The following is a 22,066-nucleotide window of genomic DNA, read 5'->3' on the forward strand; positions in this document are numbered from 1 at the left end:
ATCAATTCCCAAAAAACGGATTAAAAAATGAAGCGACTTTGATTTAATGAACATTTTATCCACCATTTCATCGACTTTATTATGAAAAGCTTTGCATTGATTGGTGGTTAATTAGTCAGCTGATTATTCACCTTACCGCCAACTGTACCTGAACTTTACCCACATGTGTTTTGTGGGATTGTCCAATGAAATTCATCCCCCCCTCGAGGACGCTCTTTATCCGGATCGCGGGGACGCCGTCGTCTTAACGCCGGCCGTCTCCGTGACGACCGCCCTCTGAGGTGTTGTTACGGCAGCTGCTGATTCCAGCTAAGTCGATCTCACTGGTCGGACTGGGTTTCCATCCCGATTAACGAGGCCGTAAAAGGATCAGACTCTGCTCCCGGCCTCCCCCGCTAGTTTGGGCCTGTTTGTTTTATTTTTCTTTTATTCCCCCGGAGCCGGTGTGTGGCACCGTCACTGTGGCAACCATAATAATCCAGTGAAGAAGACCCTGGGGGGCCGTGGTGGCACATGGTGGCAGATGCCAACAGCCATAAAACACAACGCCGTGTTCTTGAATATGGTTTAATGATCTCTGTCTTCATTCTTTCTTTCTGGAAAGTTACTGAAACAAGCCGATTTGTTTCAGACTCTAATTTTGCTGCACTTGTTTTGAGATTTTGGGATCTTTGCACTTTCACTTTCTCCCCTCTCACACTTTTCCGCTCTCCCATCTTTCTCCCACTCTACCTCTCCCGTCCCTCCATCCTTTCCTCCGTCTTTACCTCCCTCCCCTCGTTCTCCTCCTCGCCTCCCGCTCCACCATCTCTCTCTGTATCAGTCAGTGGAGGTTGAGTAGCTGCTGTGTCACGCGTTAGTTTTGATTTATGTTCCATCTTTGATATTGAAAATAACTGGAATGGTGTCCTTGAACAGAGCGGAAAGCCCAGGCAGGAGGAGGAGGAGGTGGAGGAGGAAGAGGAGGTGTAGGGGGGGGGTATGTATGGATGTGGATCTGGAGAGAGAGAAGTAGAACAAATAGACTGGAGGACCATATACTGGCTCTCCTCTCTTTGTCACGTCAGACATTAATTTCAGTCCCAGACGCTCGCCGTCAAATTACATCTAATAGCTGATAATTGCACAGAATGGACCTTAATTACCTGTAATGTACCCCCCCAAAATCTTAATTCCCCTCCACCACCCGCTACGTAAATAAACGCCACATCTAATTTGCTTGTTTTGGAGACCACACAGTGCACAGTGATTGATATGAGAGGCCTGAGAATCGGTTCAAGGTAATTTGATTCTGGAGGAGCCCGCTGCATCTTTAATGATCTGAACTCAGACAGATGTGAGGACGCTATTTTAGTTTATTTGTTTTTCTCTTAAAGGAGTATCAGAGGTATCATCTTTGATTAAGCCAGTATCATAGACTAGACTTAGCATATATTTAATATGTGGACATCGTGGTGTTTTTGCTGACCTCTGGTGGTTCGACTTCTCTCCTCAAGTTTGTCTTTAATCAAAACTAAGAATATCAAAGATAGAATTGCTCTTATGCAGAATTTATTAGATTATTATCACTGATGCATTAACATGTAAGCAGCGTGTTAATGTTGGTGCTGGTTAAGGTGGACTTCTACTTACTACAGCATCATCGTTTATAAGGTGATCCTATTAAACAGCAGCATGAGATGAGATATTCCTTTATTAGTCCAACAGGAGGAGTAGCACTGAAGGAAGTTGTGCTGCAGTAACATGCTGCCACTTATCACATGCACCTCAAAATCATACTTGGATGTGATCTTTATTTGTAAAGAACTAAATTAGATTAAATTAACTTGAATTAAGTTAACAAAGTCTAGTAAAATGATGTATCTGTAATTAAATAACTGTAAAACTTGAGTTACTTTGTTCCATCCAAGTCATTTTACATTTATTTCTTCATGTTTTCTTTATTTCATTTACTTATTTGGCTTTTGCCAAATGAAACGAGAGGAGTCGACATGCAGCAAAGCCACCAAGATGCTCCAAATAAATTCACGTTTACGACCCGAGAGTTGGAACATCTCCACAGAAACATACTCGTGCTTGTTTTCGGCTGGTTAGTCCATGTGTGAGCGACCGTCACGGCGGCCAATCGGTGAGCGTTCCTCCATTTTTAAAGATGCTGTCGCTCTGCAGCCGAGCAGGAAGACATCATGTTCACGTTCTCCAGGCTGTGCTCATGTCTTTTAGGGAAACAGAAAGAAAAAACCAGAGTAGCAGCACTTGAACTCCTGTTTCTATTAAAACAAGAGCGAATATGAATCCATATAGCTCATCTTTTGTTGTTACACACACACACACACACACACACACACACACACACACTCAGAGATCTGGACAAAAACACACACTCAATCATCACCATCATCTGCCTTTCTCTCCTGCTGAGTGTGTGCAGCATAGAAAGAATTTCTTGTGAAGTTGTTTTTTAAATCATATTTGATTTCATGCATAATTAGCTCGGCCATCAGCAGCCGCCGGGCCGCATGCTGGGTGTTTATACACACACACACACACACACACACACACACACACACACACACACACACACACACACACACAGTACAGCCCAGGTTAGGAAGTGAATACACACACACACTATAGAAGAAAAAACATATCTACCCTACTAGCAACTTAAAGGTGTGTGTGTGTGTGTCTGTGTTAGTGTGTGTGAGTGTGTGTGTGTGTGTGTGTTAGTGTGTGTGTGTGTGTGTGTGTGTGTGTGTGTGTGAGCCCGCAGGCAGCTTCCAATTTGCCAATAGAGTGAGACAGAGGAAGGAAAGGAGAGCGAGGGGAGTCTTCTTTGCTTTGCTGGAGACTCACTCGCAGTCGGATTAAAAACTTAATTATGTTTTAAAATGATATTTTAATTAAATATGGAGGGAAGCAGAAATGGATTGGCACCAAAATAATTAATCAAACATCAAAAAAAAAAAAAAACTGAGCGGCGTCTTTCTGCTTCGGCCAGCAGAAAATAAAGTCAGCAGGCCCGTTAGCTCGGCTGAACATTCATTTAATTCTCCCTTTTCTTGTTCCCTCCCTGTCCCATGCACAGGGCCAGATTACTACCCCCCCTGCCCACAATGCATTTGTAATGATGAGTAGTAATGTAATTAATTATCAGCTTGCTAATTAATGATCAGTGAGATCCAAAATGAGAATCCTTCATAACTACTAAATTTTCCTTAATTTTCCATCCGTCTGATTCTGAACCACTTCCTGCTCTTGGTCATGTTAACAACTGATGTCATGGTAAACATTAAGTTAGCTAGCTAGTTAAAGTTGCCTTTTTCTTGCCCTTGGTGCCTGCAACTCAAAAAAACACTTGAATCTTGTCCAATATTTGTTCTCTTTTAGCTCTACTTTTGGTCTCCACCACCTCCTGAGGGAAACATCTGGTTCTTTAGCTGCTCAGTGTTTCACTTTGACTCGGTCTTTTAGGTTTTTTCCACCAGGTGATAGTACCTGGTACTATTTTAGTACCTCCTCAGCCAGAGTCGAGCTGAAAATGTGACGTCACCAGACTGCAGGCCACTGATCAATATAATATCTGATGCTGCTCATGTGGGGATCATTGAATCCTTCATGTTGAACTCCTGAATCGTTGGGTCTCTCTCTTAATTAAAGAGTTTGGTCTAGACCTGCTCTTTATGTAAAGAGCCTTGAGATAACACTGTTGTGAATTGGCGCTATATAAATAAAGATTGATTGATTGGCCAGGAAGTGACATCACTGGATGAGTCATGAGAGCGACTCGTTCATAAGAATCAAACCCGCCATTTTTAAAACCCTGGAAACAGCAACCGGGCGTTTTTATCATTTAAGGAAAAGTGAAACGTGGAAAATGGCTGCATGTAAACCAACCAGTTCTACCAACCAAACCGAGCCGAGGCGAGTTGTGCCGAGTAGGTACTAGTGGAAAAGCACCATAACTGTGTCTGTCGGCTGTCTGGTGCTCATCAGACGTCATCAGAGCTGGTTTGGTGAAAAGAGCAGCAGATCAGAGGGAGTTTTCTTGGGGTTTGTCCCACAGACATTCGATTAATTCCTGATATAAAGCATTGATAAGTGTGAGTGTGAGCACTAACCCCTAGCAGATGGCTTTTAGCATACACCTCATCTGTTTAGCTGCTGGTTGGTAATTGAACTGTCAGCCTCTAAAGCTTTTTCCATTTTCCAAGTGGCTGTAATTCCCATCAATGTTTTCGGGTGGCTTTTATGACCTTAAATCAATCGGAGCTGCCGTGTGGCTAAATGATGAAACATTCAACGTTTCATTCAAACCGGTTTGATGAGTCTGACAGTAGCTTTGGTTGCCAGTTTTACTTTTACAACATGTTACTCTTGAAGTCATTGGATCAGAAATAAAGACAAAACTATGTTTGCATTCACAGTGACAGTCAGTGTTTGTGCCCACTTCTTCATCACACCTCCTCTCTGTCTGATCCTCCATCAGTTTGGGGGCTGACGGAGGGACGGACGGATGGACGGACGGACGGATGAAGTGGGAGAGGAGGGAGGGAGGGAGGGAGAGATGATAGAGGCAATCAATATTTCTAGCATTCTAATTAAAGCCTCTCTGTGGAATAAATCCATGTAATTATCAGTAAATGAAATACAAGGTCACTCTACCTGACGGAGGGATGGACAGAGCGTGATGGAGGGATGGGGTGGAGGAGAGAACAACAGAACAGCAGCATGTTTAGTTAACGTGTGGATTCTGCTGACGGTCGACTCTTAACGTTTCATTTTCCTCAGTTTTCAGTCTTTGATTTGTTTCAGGGACGTAACGCACACCGTCATGTTCACCGATCACCGACCTCCACCCTTTTTCTGTGAATCTTAATCTTTAAACCAACATCTAGTGAACTGAGGATGGGACGCTCCACTCCTCATCCTCGCTCGTCTTCAAATGTCCATAACTTTCTTAGAACATGTTCTCAATTTCCAGAAAGATAAAGACGCCCTCACTTTCCACAAAGGTCCCGAAAGGTCCAAAAAAAAAATGTCTTTACTTTAAAATGTCCTCATTTTCCAAAATGCTCCACTTTCCCCAAATGTCCTCGCTCTCCCGACACACCCCAGCTCTCCGCTAACGTCCTCATTAGCTAAAGATCTCAGCGCTTTCCAAGAAAATGTCTTTTGCTTCTTTAAAATGTCCTCCGCTTTCCAAAAAATGTCCTAAATTATCCCAAATATCTCCAGAATGTGTCCTGAATGTTCTCGCAATGCAAAAATGTCCTCCCTTTGAAGCCGTGGCCCTCAACAAATGTCCTCGCTTTTTAAGATTTTCCTCACTTTCCAAAAACGTCTGCACACACACACACACACACACACTCACTCACACACTCACACACTCTCACACACACACTCACACACACACACACACACACACACACACACACACACACACACACACACAGAGGCAGTAGGATCAGGAAGTAAAGAGATGCAGAGAAATTGAATCTTACCTGAAGCAGTCTGGAACGGTTCGAGTTATTTATCACTGGAACAATGTTAATGAAACACTAAAGCTGGCTGCTGTGTGTGTGTGTGTGTGTGTGTGTGTGTGAGAGAGAGGGAGACAGAGGGAGGGAGGGAGGGAGGGGGAGAGAAAGAGGGAGAGCATGCATTTCAAAAGAAAACCATCCAACGTACTCCACCTTTTCTGCAGTGTTTAGATAATACTCAGATGAATTGACAGAGAGGAAGATAAACACTAAATAAATGACTAAACACACTGCTGGAGACCTCAGATGTTTTCTCTCCCCCTCTCTCCCCCTCTCTCCCCCTCCGCCTCCTCTTTCTTCCTCTTTCTCTCCTCTCTTTGCTGTCTTCCCTCCATCTTCCATCTAACATTTACCAGTGTAGTCTTTTTTTTTCTCTAATTCTAATTATTTTCGTTCATCTATCTCCGAAAACAGCCTGTTTGATTCAGTGTGTGTGTGTGTGTGTGTGTGTGTGTGTGTGTGTGTGTTGAGAATACAGTAAAGTGAGTCTGACCTTGTCTGTCATTCAGCATCTCTGAGCCAATCAGAGACTCTTCCACCTGCACACTGCTGCGTCTCCAACCAATAAACTGTATTGTTCTCTGTCTTTCGTGTGTGTGTGTGTGTGAGTGTGTGTGTGTGTGTGTGAGTGTGTGAGCGTGTGTGTGTGTGTGTGTGTGTGTGTGTGTGTGTGTGAGCAGGGACTGGAGAGATGCTATTGATTTTCCAGGTGATCATCATTTTCTCTCTGCTCTCTCTTTGGGCTGGCTGACGTTTTTTCTTAATAGTGTTTTAGGTCTGCATCACTAGAGCATGCTGGGAGATCAGCTAATTTCACACAGATGTGTGTGTGTGTGTGTGTGTGTGTGTGTGTGTGTGTGTGTGTGTGTGTCTGCTGACTCCCTAAATAAAGAAGTTAGCAGACGTTTGTTCTAAAACAATACCGTCGAAGTGCCTTTGAGCACAGTGCAGCTCTCTAAACCTCCCTGCTGCTTCAGACTGGAGGCAGCAGCGAGCGGCTGATTGATCCTAATGTGCTATTCAAGATAAACTTTATTGTCATTCAGACTGTTCACAGGGCGAGTGCACAGTGGAACGACATTATGTCGCAATAACAAGTTAATTATATAAATATACTCCATCCAAACGGAATAATGCTATATAATAATAATAATAATACACTGAAAGACATGTCGATATATTAGGAGAGGAGTCGTAGAGAGGGGGGGGTGTGTAGAGAAGTATTGGCACTGAGCCCACAGCCGACACAGTCACTGAGAGACCTGCCAAGCAAATACACAGGCCCCAAATCTTAATTATCCCCATTAAGTGTCTCAGTAATAAGAGCTGTGCAGCAGAAACGCTCAGATTTGTCTCCAAGACACAAATAATAAGAAGGGAAATTAGACGAAGACCTCGAATCCTCCTATAAGAAGTTTTTGGGGACATGACTGCTGCAAAGCAACACTTTTATAACTTAATAACAGAAGTTGTCGTGTCCAGAGTTTATCAGTGTGTCGGAGGATCTTTTTAATCAGTTTGAGAGTTTTAACAGATTCCACAAAATGGCTGCTAGTGTGAAGGACGATGATGAAACGTTAAGCTGACGATGAAAGCGAGCAGTCAGCCATGTTGAATCTACGGTAGCCTGGAACAGACAAACAGGACCTTTTCATTTTTCTCCCTTCAACTGGCTGCTTGAATTTGGTGGCGCACCAACAAAGGTTGCGAATCCTCGTCAGCCACCGTAGGAAAGGGAGGGCTGAACCTGAGGGCTCGATGCCACCGAATCTTAAGTAATCCACCAATATTCCCAGTGGTGGTGAGTAATCAATCCATCAATCAGGTCCTCTAAGTTTTAGTGTTCTTTGGCAAAACACTGAACCCCTGAAGCAGCTTCAGTGTGTGAATGTGAATGAGTGAATGATGTGTGATTGAGGATGTGATGTAAAAGTGACAAGAACGACTACAGACCGTCCACCACAGGACCTCTTCATGAGCTCAGTGATCCTCTCTGGTTGGCAGGTTTAGTGGATCTCAGTGATCACCTGATCACACTGAACAAGAGCCCACAAGGCAAAGAGCAGCTTGAACCACAGCTAATAAATGAATGATATTCAGTTAAAAAGTTTGGACACCCCTGGTTTACCGTTAAACACCCATCTGTGGTGTTTGCAGTTTGGTTTCACATTATTTTACTGTATAAACTTGGCTAATTTGGCCTGTTGGGTCAAAATGTTCAGAGGGAAACAAGAGAGGTAAAGTGCAAAGTTAAAGCAGAGGATTAATTTATAGAAAAGGATGATAAAAAACAGTTCTTCTGACTCTGACAACAGTGTTTTCCCACCGTTGGGAAGCTGAGAGGTCTGAGATGAAGATATTTGGCAGACGCGGCGGCGCCCGGCGCTGGGGGCAGGTGTTACAGCAGCGCCCATTAATACAGCTAATTAACATTAGCCACTATTCTAATTAACACGGCAACTAATTAGGAAATAATTAAGCAACATGAAAAAAAAAAAAGAATCTGATCTTAATGAGAGACGAGGTCGAGGTGGCGTCGCAGACAGACAGGAGAGCGAGGCCTCGTGGGAAGGGACTGCAGGGGATTGTGGGGGTTTTGGTGACGATGTGGATCACTGAGGTTTGTTGTCTGTCATCATGCAGAGATCAGTGGTTTGTACTTGAGATAACAACCTGAAGTTTGATCTTTGACGCTGAGGTAAAACATCTGGACGGTGTCAGGCATCAACAGATGTTTAAAATGGCCTCCTGCACTGATTAGTCTATTATTAGGTTTGTGTTATTATGTCTTTAATATGGAGAAATGTGTTTGTGGGCGACTTTAAGGAGAAAATCCACTTTGCAGCTTTCTAGGTTTGGTTTAGAGTAAAATATCTTTGGGGGGGAAACAACCAGCATGTGAAGCTGGAGTTCAGGATTTTAATGTATTTGTTTATTTACTAACTTATCGATCAAACCTTCATCTCCAAGGTCAAGAGTTTACTTTCACACTCAACTACACCTCAGTGTGAGTGTGTGTGTGTGTGTGTGTGTGTGTGTGTGTGTGTGTGAGAGAGCTCTACAGCTGTTCTTGATGAATTGAGAATTTCCTTTCAAATTCCTCCTCAGTGTTTTGCCACTGCTGCAGTTTCTGTCTTTATTTTCTTGCTTTTTAAAAAATGGATGGATGGATGGAAGGATAAAGGAAAGGGAGGAAGAGGAGGAGGAGGAGGAGGAAGGAGAAGAGGAGGAAGAGGTTAGAAAAGGTCAGGAGGAGGACTGGAGGTGAGCTGGAGGTTTGTTTAGTTGATTTTAGCATTGGATCATGAAAGCCTCAGTGGAAACATCTGGACAACACAGCCAGCCTGCGGACAACACACACACACACACACACACACACACACACACACACACATATATACCTATCCCTGTCAATAGTGTAATACAGTTTGATTTGTGTGAAGCAGTTGAATGAATGCTCAATTTTCATCTTTGAGGGCCGAATGAATAATTGCCATCAATACAAGAAAACACACACACACACACAGACACACACACACACACAGACACACACACACAGACACACACACACACAGACACACACACACACACACACTCTGGCAAACTGCTTCAGTTTATGACAATCAGACCATGACTGATGTGATCGGCACAGAGGCAGCAGGTTACAAAAAAAAACCATAAAGAACAGTCTGTTCATATGAGTCTGAACATTTAAAACACAGGACTTAAGTAAAATAAGTGTGTGTGTGTGTGTGTGTGAGAGTGTGTGTGTGTGAGAGTGTGTGTGTGTTCACCAGCAGCTGGATGCAGCCTTCTCATATCCATTATTGATCCTATATCATTACCCACTGCTCCGCTCTATCAAGACAAAAACACCCTGTTATTGGAATATCTCACCTCCAGTATTGACCTGCGACACACACACACACACACACACACACACACACACACACACACACACACACACACACACACGCTGATGTCTCAAGAAATTAATGTCAACTGTGGATTCCAAAGCCAAACCTGTGTGATGGCTCACTGATTAAAACCTTATGTTTCCCCCTGATGTGTCAGGTTTATAGCACCTGTCCTCTGCTGTCAGCTGACTGTCCTGCACCTCATCAACAGCAGGTCACACACACTTTTCACACTCTGCAGCCTCCACAGCACAAAGTTTACCACATAAAGTTCAGCATTTGTACCGTGAGAGCTTCACATCACCTTCAGAGACATTTCAACATGTATGATTAGATCTTTCTTCTGCTCATAGATCAGAAACTGTCCAATCCTACATGTTGCACCTTTAAAGCTGCATTAGTTTGGATGTTTACTACCCCCTAGAATATGAATCATCTTCAGCACGGAGCGCTGGAGGAGGTCGTGGAGTCGTAGGGAGTTATTCATCCTCTGGAGACAATAAGATGAGATAATCCATCCGCTGTCTGTGCCACGTATCCCTCAAACTCAAGATACAGGACATACAGCTCTCCACTGCTCACACTACAAATCCCACAATGCACTGAGCAGCTGTTATAGCGACACTTCAGAGAGACCCCAAAATAAATGGCTAAACAAAAAGTGGGAGGCAAAAACAGTCACTTTTAGAGCGTTCAGTAAATGTGAAGCCCGTTCAGCCCGCGACTCAGACTGTGTTTTAAGCTTTGGCCCCTTCTTTGATTGAGTTTGACCCCCCCTGCATGTCTTTGGACTGTGGGAGGAAGCCCACGAAGCACGAGGAGAGCATGCAGACCCCTCACAGAACGGTCCAGAGAAGCTTCTAGCTGTGGGGCAACAGTGCTAAGCAGAAAGACAGAAGCTGGTGTTGTGTGGAGCTTCATTAAAAACCTTCTTGGTGAAAGAACCTGCAGATTGTTTTGGGGGGGGGGGGGGCGACGCTCCCGGCGGCAACTACCGCAATCACAGTCAGCCAACGGGCCGGAGCTCATTCACATGACTCCAAGCATATGAAGATGTTCCCGCCAGATTAAAGACGGCGCTGAGGCGACGCTGCAGGCGCTGCTGGACGCTCAGCCGTCCAAGAAGTGGCCTGTTTGTCAGCGCTGCTTCACGGGTGGTGGACAGGAGGCAGGACTGATAGTAACAGTGTCTGAAGCAGGCGCTTAACGGGTTTGGGACCAGGGGACACACTCCTGACACTGGATAGCGCTCATACAGTGTTCGTCTGTGGCCTGATTTATCAGGTGATTGATTGATTGTATTGTTTATCAGCTGTTTTTAATGACTCTTGTTGGAGAGCAGTGTTTTAGATCCTGCAGTCTGTCTGGATGCTGCTGCTGCTGCTGCTGCTGCTGCTCGGCTCTCAGCCCTAACACTGCTGTTTGATTGGCAGTTATAGCCCTGGGAAAACCCCAGGAGACGCGCACACACACACACACACACACACACACACACACACACACAGGATTCAGACGCACAAACAGAAGCATATTCGGACACACACACACACACACAGAGGATTAAGGCACATTTTCACAGCAGCAAATCAACGCATATACACACAAACACACACATATATATTTGTGAAACATGAAAACATGCAGTGAACACTCACACACACACTCACACACACTCACACACACACCACTAATACATACACACACCTCGAGGGAGATGTTCTTGTGAGGGTTTCCAGGGATGTTGTGTAAATTGGCCCTGACATGTAAACAAAAAGCCTCAAAATGACTTGATTCAGCACATCACACACACACACACACACACACACACACACACACACACACACACACACACACACACACACACACACAGAGTAGATCTACAGAGGAAACTGTGTGTGTGTGTGTGTCAGGGGACGTCTACATATTCATCAAATGAGGCAGATTCTTATTGATTCTTGTGTCTATTAGCAGCGTTAAAGACGAGCCTTGAAACTCTGGACTCAGCACACACACACACACACACACACACACACACTGATTTACATTGAACAGACAAAGTATTGTGTGTTTACTGTACTTGAGTCGTGGTCATGGATGTGGACAGCTGATACACTCAGGTTCACCCCTGTGTGATTCGCCCTGCTCTCATATTTTGACTCAACTTACGACAACCTCACCTTCACAGTGAAGAAGCAGTTAGCGCTGAACACAGTTAACACTGTTAAGATATTTGCAGATATTGTGTGGGTAAACCAAATGATTGGACCTGAAAGTGGATCTCTGTCATCCAGCAGCTGTGGAAACATTTCACTCAAAGTTAAACCTCCGGGTGGCACGACGGTCCCAGCAGCTCGTCCTCGGGGCGCCGCGGGTGATGGCGAGTAAAATGTTATCAGAAGTTGCAGAAACGATTGGACTCAGATGAGGACGCAAAAAAAAAAAGAATTTAGAAACACGTGTTAATGTGTTTTTTATTGGTTTTACACACACACACACACACACACACACACACACACACACACACTCCCCATACTAACAGATCCCTGTGCTCATCAATGTGTGATGATTTATGGTGTGTGTGTGTGTGTGTGTGTGTGTGTGTGTGTGTGTGTGGTAGCTCACAGAAATATGTATATTTTTACTTTTGTTTTGATCTATTTTACAGTTCAGTGGACAGACACAATGAACAATACACACACACACACACACACTCTGTCTCTCTCACACACACACACACACACACACACTCTGTCTCTCTCACACACACACACACTCTGTCTCTCTCTCTCTCACACACACACACACACACACACTAACAGATGGAGCCATGAGTCTAGTTTGAAGAGAAATAATTTCTGACAGAAATCCTTGAAGATCCTTCAGACTGGGAAGCAGACCAACTCATCACTGTGTGTGTGTGTGTGTGTGTGTGTGTGTGTGTGTGTGTGTGTGTGTGTGTGTGTGTGTGTGTGTGTGTGTGTTTTAAACAGACACTGTGTTCCAGTTCTGTGTCCTCAAGGCATCCAGAAGAAATTGCTTCACTATGTATCTCTGTGTGTGTGTGTGTGTGTGTTTCATTATGGCTTTAGTCAGCTGTTTGGTATGAAAAAGCCAATTACAACCATAAGACTGCGTCTGCTTACTTGCTGCAAAGTTCTGAAGAGACAAAACACAACGAATAAGTGACTGCGTGTCTTTTTTTGTGTAACTCAGTGACCTCCGTCCTGACTGACGGAGGTCATGTGTGCACGTAGCCCTGACAAATCTACATACATTTACGGTTTCAAAGCCATGTCAACAGATAGTGCTCCATAACCGTCCACAATCCAGATATGTCACATTTAAAACCAAACTCTGAAGCCTCATGAATCCTTTCTAACAGGAGCAGCTGAAACATTCTCAGCTGAAATGTTCAGTGACGAGAGTAAAACTGCACTTGATTTGGTTTCCAAAGTGAACGTGGTTTTAGATTTTTGGAGTTTGTGTGGCTGTGGCGTCCGTATACATTTGTTAAACAGCCTCTGAGGGTTTCTGCTACACCGTCTCTCATTTTGGGACCTTTATCCATTTTGTATTATCGATTCAGATTCTCTGACTTTATTTGATTATTATATTTGATTCTTTCCCTCCTGCCCTTGGTAGCACCTTCCTGCACCAGTGTCCCAGTACAGGCAGCCTATGTGGGTCCATGTAACCCCCAGTGAGATGTGCTCTTCCAGCATCAGGTGGGCCTGCCCGTCTGACTCTTACCACAATTAGGTTTCCATTTGGCCATTTTCTTATAAACCCCCCATATTTACACAGTGTATTTGAAGGCATTAATTTCATGTGCAGCTGGAAATATGACAGATACTTAGAAGGTTTCTCTCCTGTAACATGATGCTGCAGGAACGTGTGTCATAAATGGTACATACACTCCTCACTAAAAGTTAGGGATATTCAGCTTTCAGGTGAAGTTTCAGGATGAACCTAAAATGCATTCTAACCTTTCCAGGTGAACTTAATGTGACCTTCTCTAAACCTTTGAATGCACATGTCCAACTGTTCAGTGTCTCAGTACTTTCTGCACCAGTTGCTGTTCTCTAACAAGAAGCTTAACAGCAACATTCACAACAGGTTTGATCCATGAATCCACCAATACATTTCCTGCTTCAGTTAGAATTGGTATTTAAACAGTCCTCCTCATCCTGCTGTTCACATTCTGACATCATGAGACCAAGACGACACCTAACAGTTGATCAGCAGCACCTCAACACTGGAGGCTTCAAACAGGAAGTCCTCAGACGGAGGTGTTCACTGAGCTTAGAGGGTCACAGAGTGTCATCAGGAGGTTGGAACAGTGATACAGAGACTGGAAGAGTCACAGAAAGGAGAGGAGTGGACGTCCTTTGGCCACGTCCCAATTTACTGAGGCACTGAACATGTTTTGTTGTGGTTTACCTACCACTGTTGGTAGATTTTCTTTCAATAAACTGTTTAAGATGAAGAAATCACCAGTGCATGCTGATACTTAAATGTCCTACTTTCATGATATAATATCAATTCACTTTTTACATTTTCCATATATTTCACCTGAAAGTCAAATATCCCTAACTTTTTGTGAGTAGTGTATGTTACTCTCAAGTCAGCACTCTACTTTCCCGACTCCTTCTTTGTCTGGACAACTGGTTGGTCTGAGGAAAGATCAAGTCCATCTTGGGGCATGCCCTCATGTCCCTGAATCCTACACATGTGGTCGCTCTACCCTGTGTTCTTTAGTCTCATCTATGATGCCTGTGATGTTGAAACTTCTTGAATGAATCTTGGACTCCTCTCTTCATGAGTACAAGCAGTGTGGTTGTCTGTCCCTCTGTGAGAACACACTGACTGATCATCAGAAGTGTGCTGCTCATAAAGGTCACTGTAAGTTAGACTCCACTAAGTTGCTCGAAAACCATGTTAACTTTATTTTTATTTTATTTTTTTACTCTTGAATTGAATGGGCCCAGATTCAGAGTTATAATCTGCATGAGGGAACAAATTAGTCAAAGAATGGAGAGATCTAACCAGCTAATGAACAACTTCACTGACTCACTGGCCTGCTAACCAGGCAGAAAAAAAAAAAACAGCCTGCAAATGCAACCAAGAGAAAAGCAGTGAGACATAATGACTGAAAGTGGAGATGCATTTAGACAAAGTGAGGGAAAATTTCTCTGAGAGCTTCCTGTTAGTTTCATTTCTGTAATAGCAGCACACACACAAACAAAAGCATCCTCTCTCACACACACCTGTCCACACACACACACACACACACGCAGACAGCGCTGCTGATTGTGTATTGCCTGTTTGTTTATTAGCTCTCTGATTGAGCGGCTCTGCCTTCCACAGATTGGATGACCTTTCCAGATCCTTCCGCCGAGTCCGCTAAGTAGATCGGACGGCGAACGCGACACTTTATTCAGATTGTTACCGAAATGAGAAAAAAGCAGGCGGTCGTCTGCGTGTGTGTGTGTTTGTGTCGCTGTTTGTACGCACTCACTCTGCCTTCATTGGTTCAATTGAAGCCTCATCTCCATATAGCTTGTATGCAATTACATCTGAGCGGCGCGCTGAGTGCCTCTATATGATTGTGTCTGGATACTGAGTGTGACTAGCTGTGGTGTGTGTGTGTGTGTGTGAGTGTGAGTGTGTGTGTGTGTGTGAGAAGGATAATTTGTGAGTAAGAGCTCGACGCGTGAATATGTGTGTATATGTTTATTTTTTGTGTGTGTGAAGCAATTCATGTTCAATTTGTGTGTGTGTGTGTGACTTTATGGGAATGTTTTTGCAGGCTTGGTGTGTGTGTGTGTGTGTGTGTGTGTGTGTGTGTGTGTGAGAGGTAATTTGAGCCAAAGAAAAGCGATTCATGCCAAATGTGTGTGTGTGTGTGTGGTTTTATGGGTAATTTGTGTTGTGTGAGAAATCGGATTGTGCATATACATTTATATGCATATACATGTACACACGGATATATGAGTGTGTGTGTGTGTGTGTGTGTGTGTGTGTGTGTGTGTGAGCCCAGATGAGAGTGCAGGATGAGCGTGGAGTGTGTTTCTAGTGGCTTGTTGGCCGCTCACGGGGCTTTAAAGGGCACGTCCGTCAAAACATGGCACGGCCGAATCTCATTCATTTGCAATAAACAGCTAATCACACTCAGAGGAACACGATCCCACTCAGACACACACACACACACACACACACACACACACACACACACACACACCCTCTGCTCACTTTCAGAGGACAATCACCTGACAGATTTTACACATCACAACAAGGTTGTTTGCTGTGTTTCTTTGATTCTGCTCATCTGGTGGAACATGTGACGTGTGCAGGCTGGTAGTTAAAAGCACGTTTACTTCAGTGTTTCTCTGCATGTTATCGCTGCAGTGATGTTTGAAACCTTTAGTGGGAAAACATCCTTTACTACAATGTTGTTTTGGGGTTGTTGTTTTTTTTGGCAAATTTACAAAGAAAAAGAACTTGGAAGAACTGCTGCTAGCTCCCTTTCTTCATCACATGTGGATGTTCTTGCAGCCTTAAAACTGAGCATAAAGAAGCTTTAAATAGTTAGTTATATTAGAATTTAAAGGGCTGCTCAGGAAATGTCACTCTGCTTATTACAGGATAATATTTAGTGTGCTGATGTGCCTGATGTCATCTTACAAAAATAAAAACCCTCACATTTCTTTAACTGTACTTTAAACGTCACTTCACATTGTTTAGAGCAAAATAAAACAATTACACCACAACAAGGAAGCAGCCAGCAGGGACACGGTGTCACGTTGAGCCAGTGAACACTCGGTCATGTGACTGACATCCCTATGCCCTGCTCTGTGTCTCCCAGGCTGAGCTGATCTCCAGTCAGCGTGAGGCCCAGCGAGCTGCCCTGGAGCAGATGGCCGTCAAACTGAGCAGCCTGCAGTACCCCTCGCCCACCAGCAGGACGACCTGCAGCCAGCTGGCCAGGAACAACAGGTAAACACACAGGACACAACACGACATGAGAGGCTGTGATATTCAGGAAAAATGGATTCATCATCATGATTGTTTATGGAAAAAGAGTCTTTTTTGAGATCGCTGTGTCACATGATCCTGTCATACCAAATGTGGCCACTATGCCAGACTGAGATCTGCAAAACATGATTCTTCTAACCAAGAAGAAACTCTGCTAGTAAAACTTCAACAGTTTACCTCAGTGTTGCACGACATATAACGCTATATAAAACAGACTAACAGCTATTATCTGATGACTTTAGCTGCTGTTTGTTCTCCAGATGTAGAGTTATACACAATATAAAGTGTAGACTGTGACGTGAGTCAAAAGTCTAACACTTGAAATGAGACGGTGCTTAAAACAGGTGATAAGACGCACTGGAATCAGATAAAAGTGCTGATTGATACACAGCAATTTAGTTAAATGGAGTCAAACATAGTGAGCAGATGATTTAATCCACAGTGAAAACTAGTCAAACTGCACTTTGAATCCAAACACATGGAGCTACTCGACTCGACTAGATAGATACCAGGTACTATTTTAGAACCTACTCGGCCGGAGTCGAGCCAAAAATGTGACGTCACCAGACTGCAGGCCACTGATTGGCCAATCAGGGAGTGACATCACCGGATGAGTCATGAGAGCGACTCGTTCACAAGAATCAAACCCTCTGTTTTTAAAACGCTGGAACCAGTTTTTATTATTCCTGTGAACGAGGCTCCACGTCCTCAGTTGTGTTTGTGTTTGTGTCACATACAAATTACATCACCGGAGTTTTGGGCCGCGTTGCTATGACGACCCCGCCTACTTTGAGGTGGTACGCTACTGTAATGGGAAACCAACCAAACCGAGGCGAGGCGAGTAGAGTGGAGCTAAAACTGTGTGATGGAAAAGCGTCATTAGAAATACAGCGTCCAACGAAGCAGCGGCTAACTAGCACATACGTTCTTACATAACCCTCCACACCAGCAGGTGGCGCTAGTCTGTACGCTTCATTCAAAGACCAGAGGACTTTCTTTTTTAAACAAATGTCACGTGTGTTTGTCCTCTCGTGCCAATCAGAGCGATTATCTGTACTGTATGCTGCTGTTTCTACAAGCCGCCAGCAGGGGGCCATCTAGTGCCAGTGGTGCCGTGTGTACGTGTAAGAAGTCCATGAAGAAGAAAGCATTTATCTAGCTGTCATAACAGCCCGTGGCAGGTTTAACAGCGTCAGTGTATAATAGAGGAGACGAACAGAACACAATAGAGGAGAGAAAAGCTACCAGGTGATTATTCTGTGTTACGGTGGGAAAGAAGAAGAAAAACACACACACACACACACACACACACACACACACACACAGCAACATGTGACACACAGAGATGAGTGTAATCACGCACACACACACACTTTGAGTGTTAACAGCAGTAATCTGGGGAGGCCAGGCTCGGCTCGGCGAGCGCCGTCTTTGGTCACGCTGCCTGTCGGCGTTTCATCCCCGGCTTTGAGGAGCCTCCCTCCCCGGTTATCACTCACACGCAGGGCACACACACACACACACACACACACACACACACACACACACACACACACACTAAAAACACACACACACACACACACACACACACACTTACTAAAAACACAAACATACGCTAAAAACACACACACACTAAAAACACACACACGCTAAAAACACACACACGCTAAAAACACACACACGCTAAAAACACACACACTAAAAACACACACACACACGCTTAAAACACACACATACACACAAACACGCTAAAAACACACACACACACGCTTAAAACACACACATACACACAAACACGCTAAAAACACACACACACACACACACACACACTAAAAACACACACACACACACACACACAAACACGCTAAAAACACACACACACACACACACACACACACACTAAAAACATACACAAAGTTGTGTGTATGCAGATAAAAACTGAGTCTGTGGTTTTGTTCTACAGACTTTGTTGGTTTGTCTGAGTCGTCACAATGACTTACATGAGACACACACACACTCACTCACACACACACACACACACACACACACACACACACGTAAAGAAACACTCGTTTTGTTTGTGTTGTTGTTTTGCAGTCCTCTGTGGCTGCAGCCTAATGTTTCAGTAATTTACATCCGATGTGTTGGACACTAATTGGTTATTCATATATTAGCTGCTGCTCTTCAGATTTACATCTGTGTGTGTGTGTGTGTGTGTGTGTGTGTGTGTGTGTGTGTGTGTGTGTGTGTGTGTGTGTGTGTGTGTGTGTGTGTGTGTGTGTGTGTGTGTCCAGTGCAGTGGTGTGTGGGATGAGTTTCATATTAATTGGACGTTACATACTTTTTCTTTAGCCGCTGTGAGTTCAGCTCAGTTGAGATTTCTGGTTTTGGTTCAGTTGTGAAGAAAATGAAGGTCAGACTGAATTATTTACTGATCTCACGCAAAATATCTCAATTCTACATGAACGCCAAAAGAAATGTAATAGAGGGAGAGAGAGAAGAAGAAGAAGAAGCTTTGCTTTGTTAATTTATATATTTCTGATTTTAAAAAAGCAGCTAAAAAGCTCAATAAATGGTCATCCATGTTGACTTCACACACACACACACACACACACACATATATAAATATATATGATGTATTGGTAATTAATCTTCTAGAAGAAATCAATACACCAGAGCCAGTTTTTATATATTGAGAATAATCCAATCATGTTGTTGCTTTTATAGTCTGAACGACTTGAATATATGTTTAATCTATTAGAATGAATGAGTGAATGAATGCCAGCAGGAGGCGCTGTGCTGCTCACTGACAGTAGTGTTCAGTGTCCCTGCAGGATGAATCCATTAGAATGAGTGAATGAATGCCAGCAGGAGGCGCTGTGCTGCTGACAGTAGTGTTCAGTGTCCCTGCAGGATGAATCTATTAGAATGAATGAATGAATGTCAGCAGGAGGCGCTGTGCTGCTGACTGACAGTAGTGTTCAGTGTCCCTGCAGGATGAATCTATTAGAATGAATGAATGAATGCCAGCAGGAGGCGCTGTGCTGCTGACAGTAGTGTTCAGTGTCCCTGCAGGATGAATCTATTAGAATGAATGCCAGCAGTAGGCGCTGTGCTGCTCACTGACAGTAGTGTTCAGTGTCCCTGCAGGATGAATCTATTAGAATGAATGAATGCCAGCAGGAGGCGCTGTGCTGCTCACTGACAGTAGTGTTCAGTGTCCCTGCAGGATGAATCCATTAGATCCAGTGTCAGAGAATCACCTCATAAATCCGACTGAGTCTCTGACTGAAAGGTGACGGCTGCCAATATGACACATTCAACCTTTCACTCTGTCGTTTCATCCCCCTCTCCAGTCCTCCCGCCTCCACTCCATCACTCATCCCTCCCCCTCCTCCTCCTCCTCCTCCTCCTCCCCCCTTCATCATCTCCACTTTCCTCTTTTCCTTCACCTTCATCTCTTTTCTTTGTCTCAACTCCCATCCCGTCTCTATATCCTTCCCTTCTCTCCTTGTCTTATCTTCCCCCCCTCCCTCCTTCATTTCTCTCCCCTTCATCTTCTTTTGCCTTCCTCCCTCCATCTCCTCTCCTCCTCCCAATCCCCTCTTCCTCTCTGCCCTCCTGTTTTACCTCCCCCTCTCTCTCTCTCTCTCTCTCTCTCTCCGTTCTGCTGTATGGAGGATGATGAATTAGAGACAGCGGTTACAGCTGCTATCACCGTCTCCGCAGCAGAGAGGGAGAGAGGGAGGGAGGGAGGGAGGGAGAGAGGGAGAGAAGCCTGTGTGGGGAGGTGATGAAAAGAGAGAGAGAGGAGTAGAAAGTGGAGGATGATGCCAAATCAATCTATTTGAGCCTGACTGGAAAGACACAGCGACAGTTCACACTTACAGTACCAGGACCTCTGTTCTCCGGCTCTGGAGCAACATGTCCAGGCCGAAGTGGCTGCGATGATGATGATGATGATGATGATGATGATTTGTAAAGCACGAGGTCCCTCCAGCATTTAGAAATGCATGGATCACTCATGGATCTCTTCTTCGTTGAGCTTAAACCCTCTGAGTAAAGGTTCTTTCCAGGTTTGGAGGAAGTTCTTCTCCACCTTGGGAGTAAACGGCAAAGAGTTAGCGCTTAGCTCGCCAGCCACAGTATTCAATTCAATTTTATTTATTTGTATAGCCCAATATCACAACAGAGTGTCTCATAGTTCTTTACAAAGTTCACTGAAATAAACAAGTGTAAGCGAACAAACAGTCTAATAAAGAGTCCAGCAGTCGATGAGGCCAATGGATCAGTCCGGTGGATCAGTCCGAGGCATCACCTGCCCTTTATGACCCTCCTTCTTCGGGAAGGAAAAACTCAAAAAACCCAGTGGGAAAAGAGAAACCTCCGGGAGCACCACAGTGAAGGAGAGATCCAGCTCCCAAGGACGGACAGGCTGGAGCCTTGGAGTAGTAAACCAGTGAGGAGCTGCTGCGTCTCCACGTTTATACATCCAGATGGTTCTTCTTCCTCCTGATGCAGATTGGTTTCACCGTGCCGTTCTGACTCCCTGGTCCTGGTGTGTCCAGGCCTGAAAATACAAAGAAATAGCGGTTTGATCCACAGAGACGTAGCGTTGATGTCGAGGTGCATCAGAGCACGTCGAGCAGCAGTGGAAGGAGTTTTCAGATGATTCGGATAGATAATAGATAGATAGATAGATAGATAAGATAGATAGATAGATAGATAGATAGATGGTTAAGTGACCACCACCATGAATACAAACAAATAAATAAGCAAAATAAAAAAAAGAAATAAAAACTGTACCAAATGTTGTAAGTTTTGCAGGTAAATAAATACAAAATGTAATATAGACTATAAACAGTTAAAAGTTAAATAATAACTATAGTGCAAGTTTAAGAACCATGTAAAAGTAGTTCAAGTATCCACAAAGTGAAAAATACTCCATTTTTGTGTTCAACATCCTGCTCAGGTGAAAGAACACAAGGTTTATAAGAAAATTGTGCTCAAATTTTCAAAGTAAAAGCACTATTCTGTGCTCCGGTCACCAGATAAATCTGAGGGAAAGAAGAAAAAACAAAACATCACAAGTCCTAAAGGTCAGAGGTCACTGGATTCATCTTTACCAAAACCTACAGACCTACTTTACCTACTTCATTCACCTTTAGGATAAAAAACAAGGTTTGAACTTGAACCCTTATTTTATAAAGATATATTCACATGTCCAGTAGCTGAAATCTAGCTCCTGATGCATGATGTACACTTCAGTGGACATGTGATTAATCATCATTTCCTCCCAATATAAAATCAATACTTGGAAAATTCAGCAATTGCATGACTCCTTAGATGTTACTTGATGTCACCATATTTTTCTTTTTCTAGAAGGTTTGAACAGAAACAAATGAGCACCTTGGTGTTTCTGTCTGTCTGTCGGCCATCTTGGCTTCACTCTGAGTGGATGAGATGATGCAGCAGCTTCTACGCCATCAAAACTCATGCATGTACAAGAAAACAGCCTCTGAATAGCTGCACACTGCAGTGACCTCTGTGCATGAAAGGGTTAATATGTTT

At 43.9% G+C, this 22,066-nt stretch overlaps 1 protein-coding gene across 1 annotated transcript in view; it reads left to right on the plus strand.

Moving 5' to 3' along the window:
• akap6 (A kinase (PRKA) anchor protein 6) overlaps nt 1-22,066 on the plus strand; it is a 163,022-nt gene that overhangs the window by 65,690 nt on the left and 75,266 nt on the right. Inside the window, exon 13 of the mRNA XM_070842964.1 lies at nt 16,326-16,456. Coding sequence (XP_070699065.1) covers nt 16,326-16,456 — 131 coding nt within the window. The remainder of the gene's footprint in view (nt 1-16,325; nt 16,457-22,066) is intronic.

Source organism: Pempheris klunzingeri, chromosome 13, assembly GCF_042242105.1.
Source record: "Pempheris klunzingeri isolate RE-2024b chromosome 13, fPemKlu1.hap1, whole genome shotgun sequence".
Classification (NCBI taxonomy): Eukaryota; Metazoa; Chordata; class Actinopteri; order Acropomatiformes; family Pempheridae; genus Pempheris; species Pempheris klunzingeri.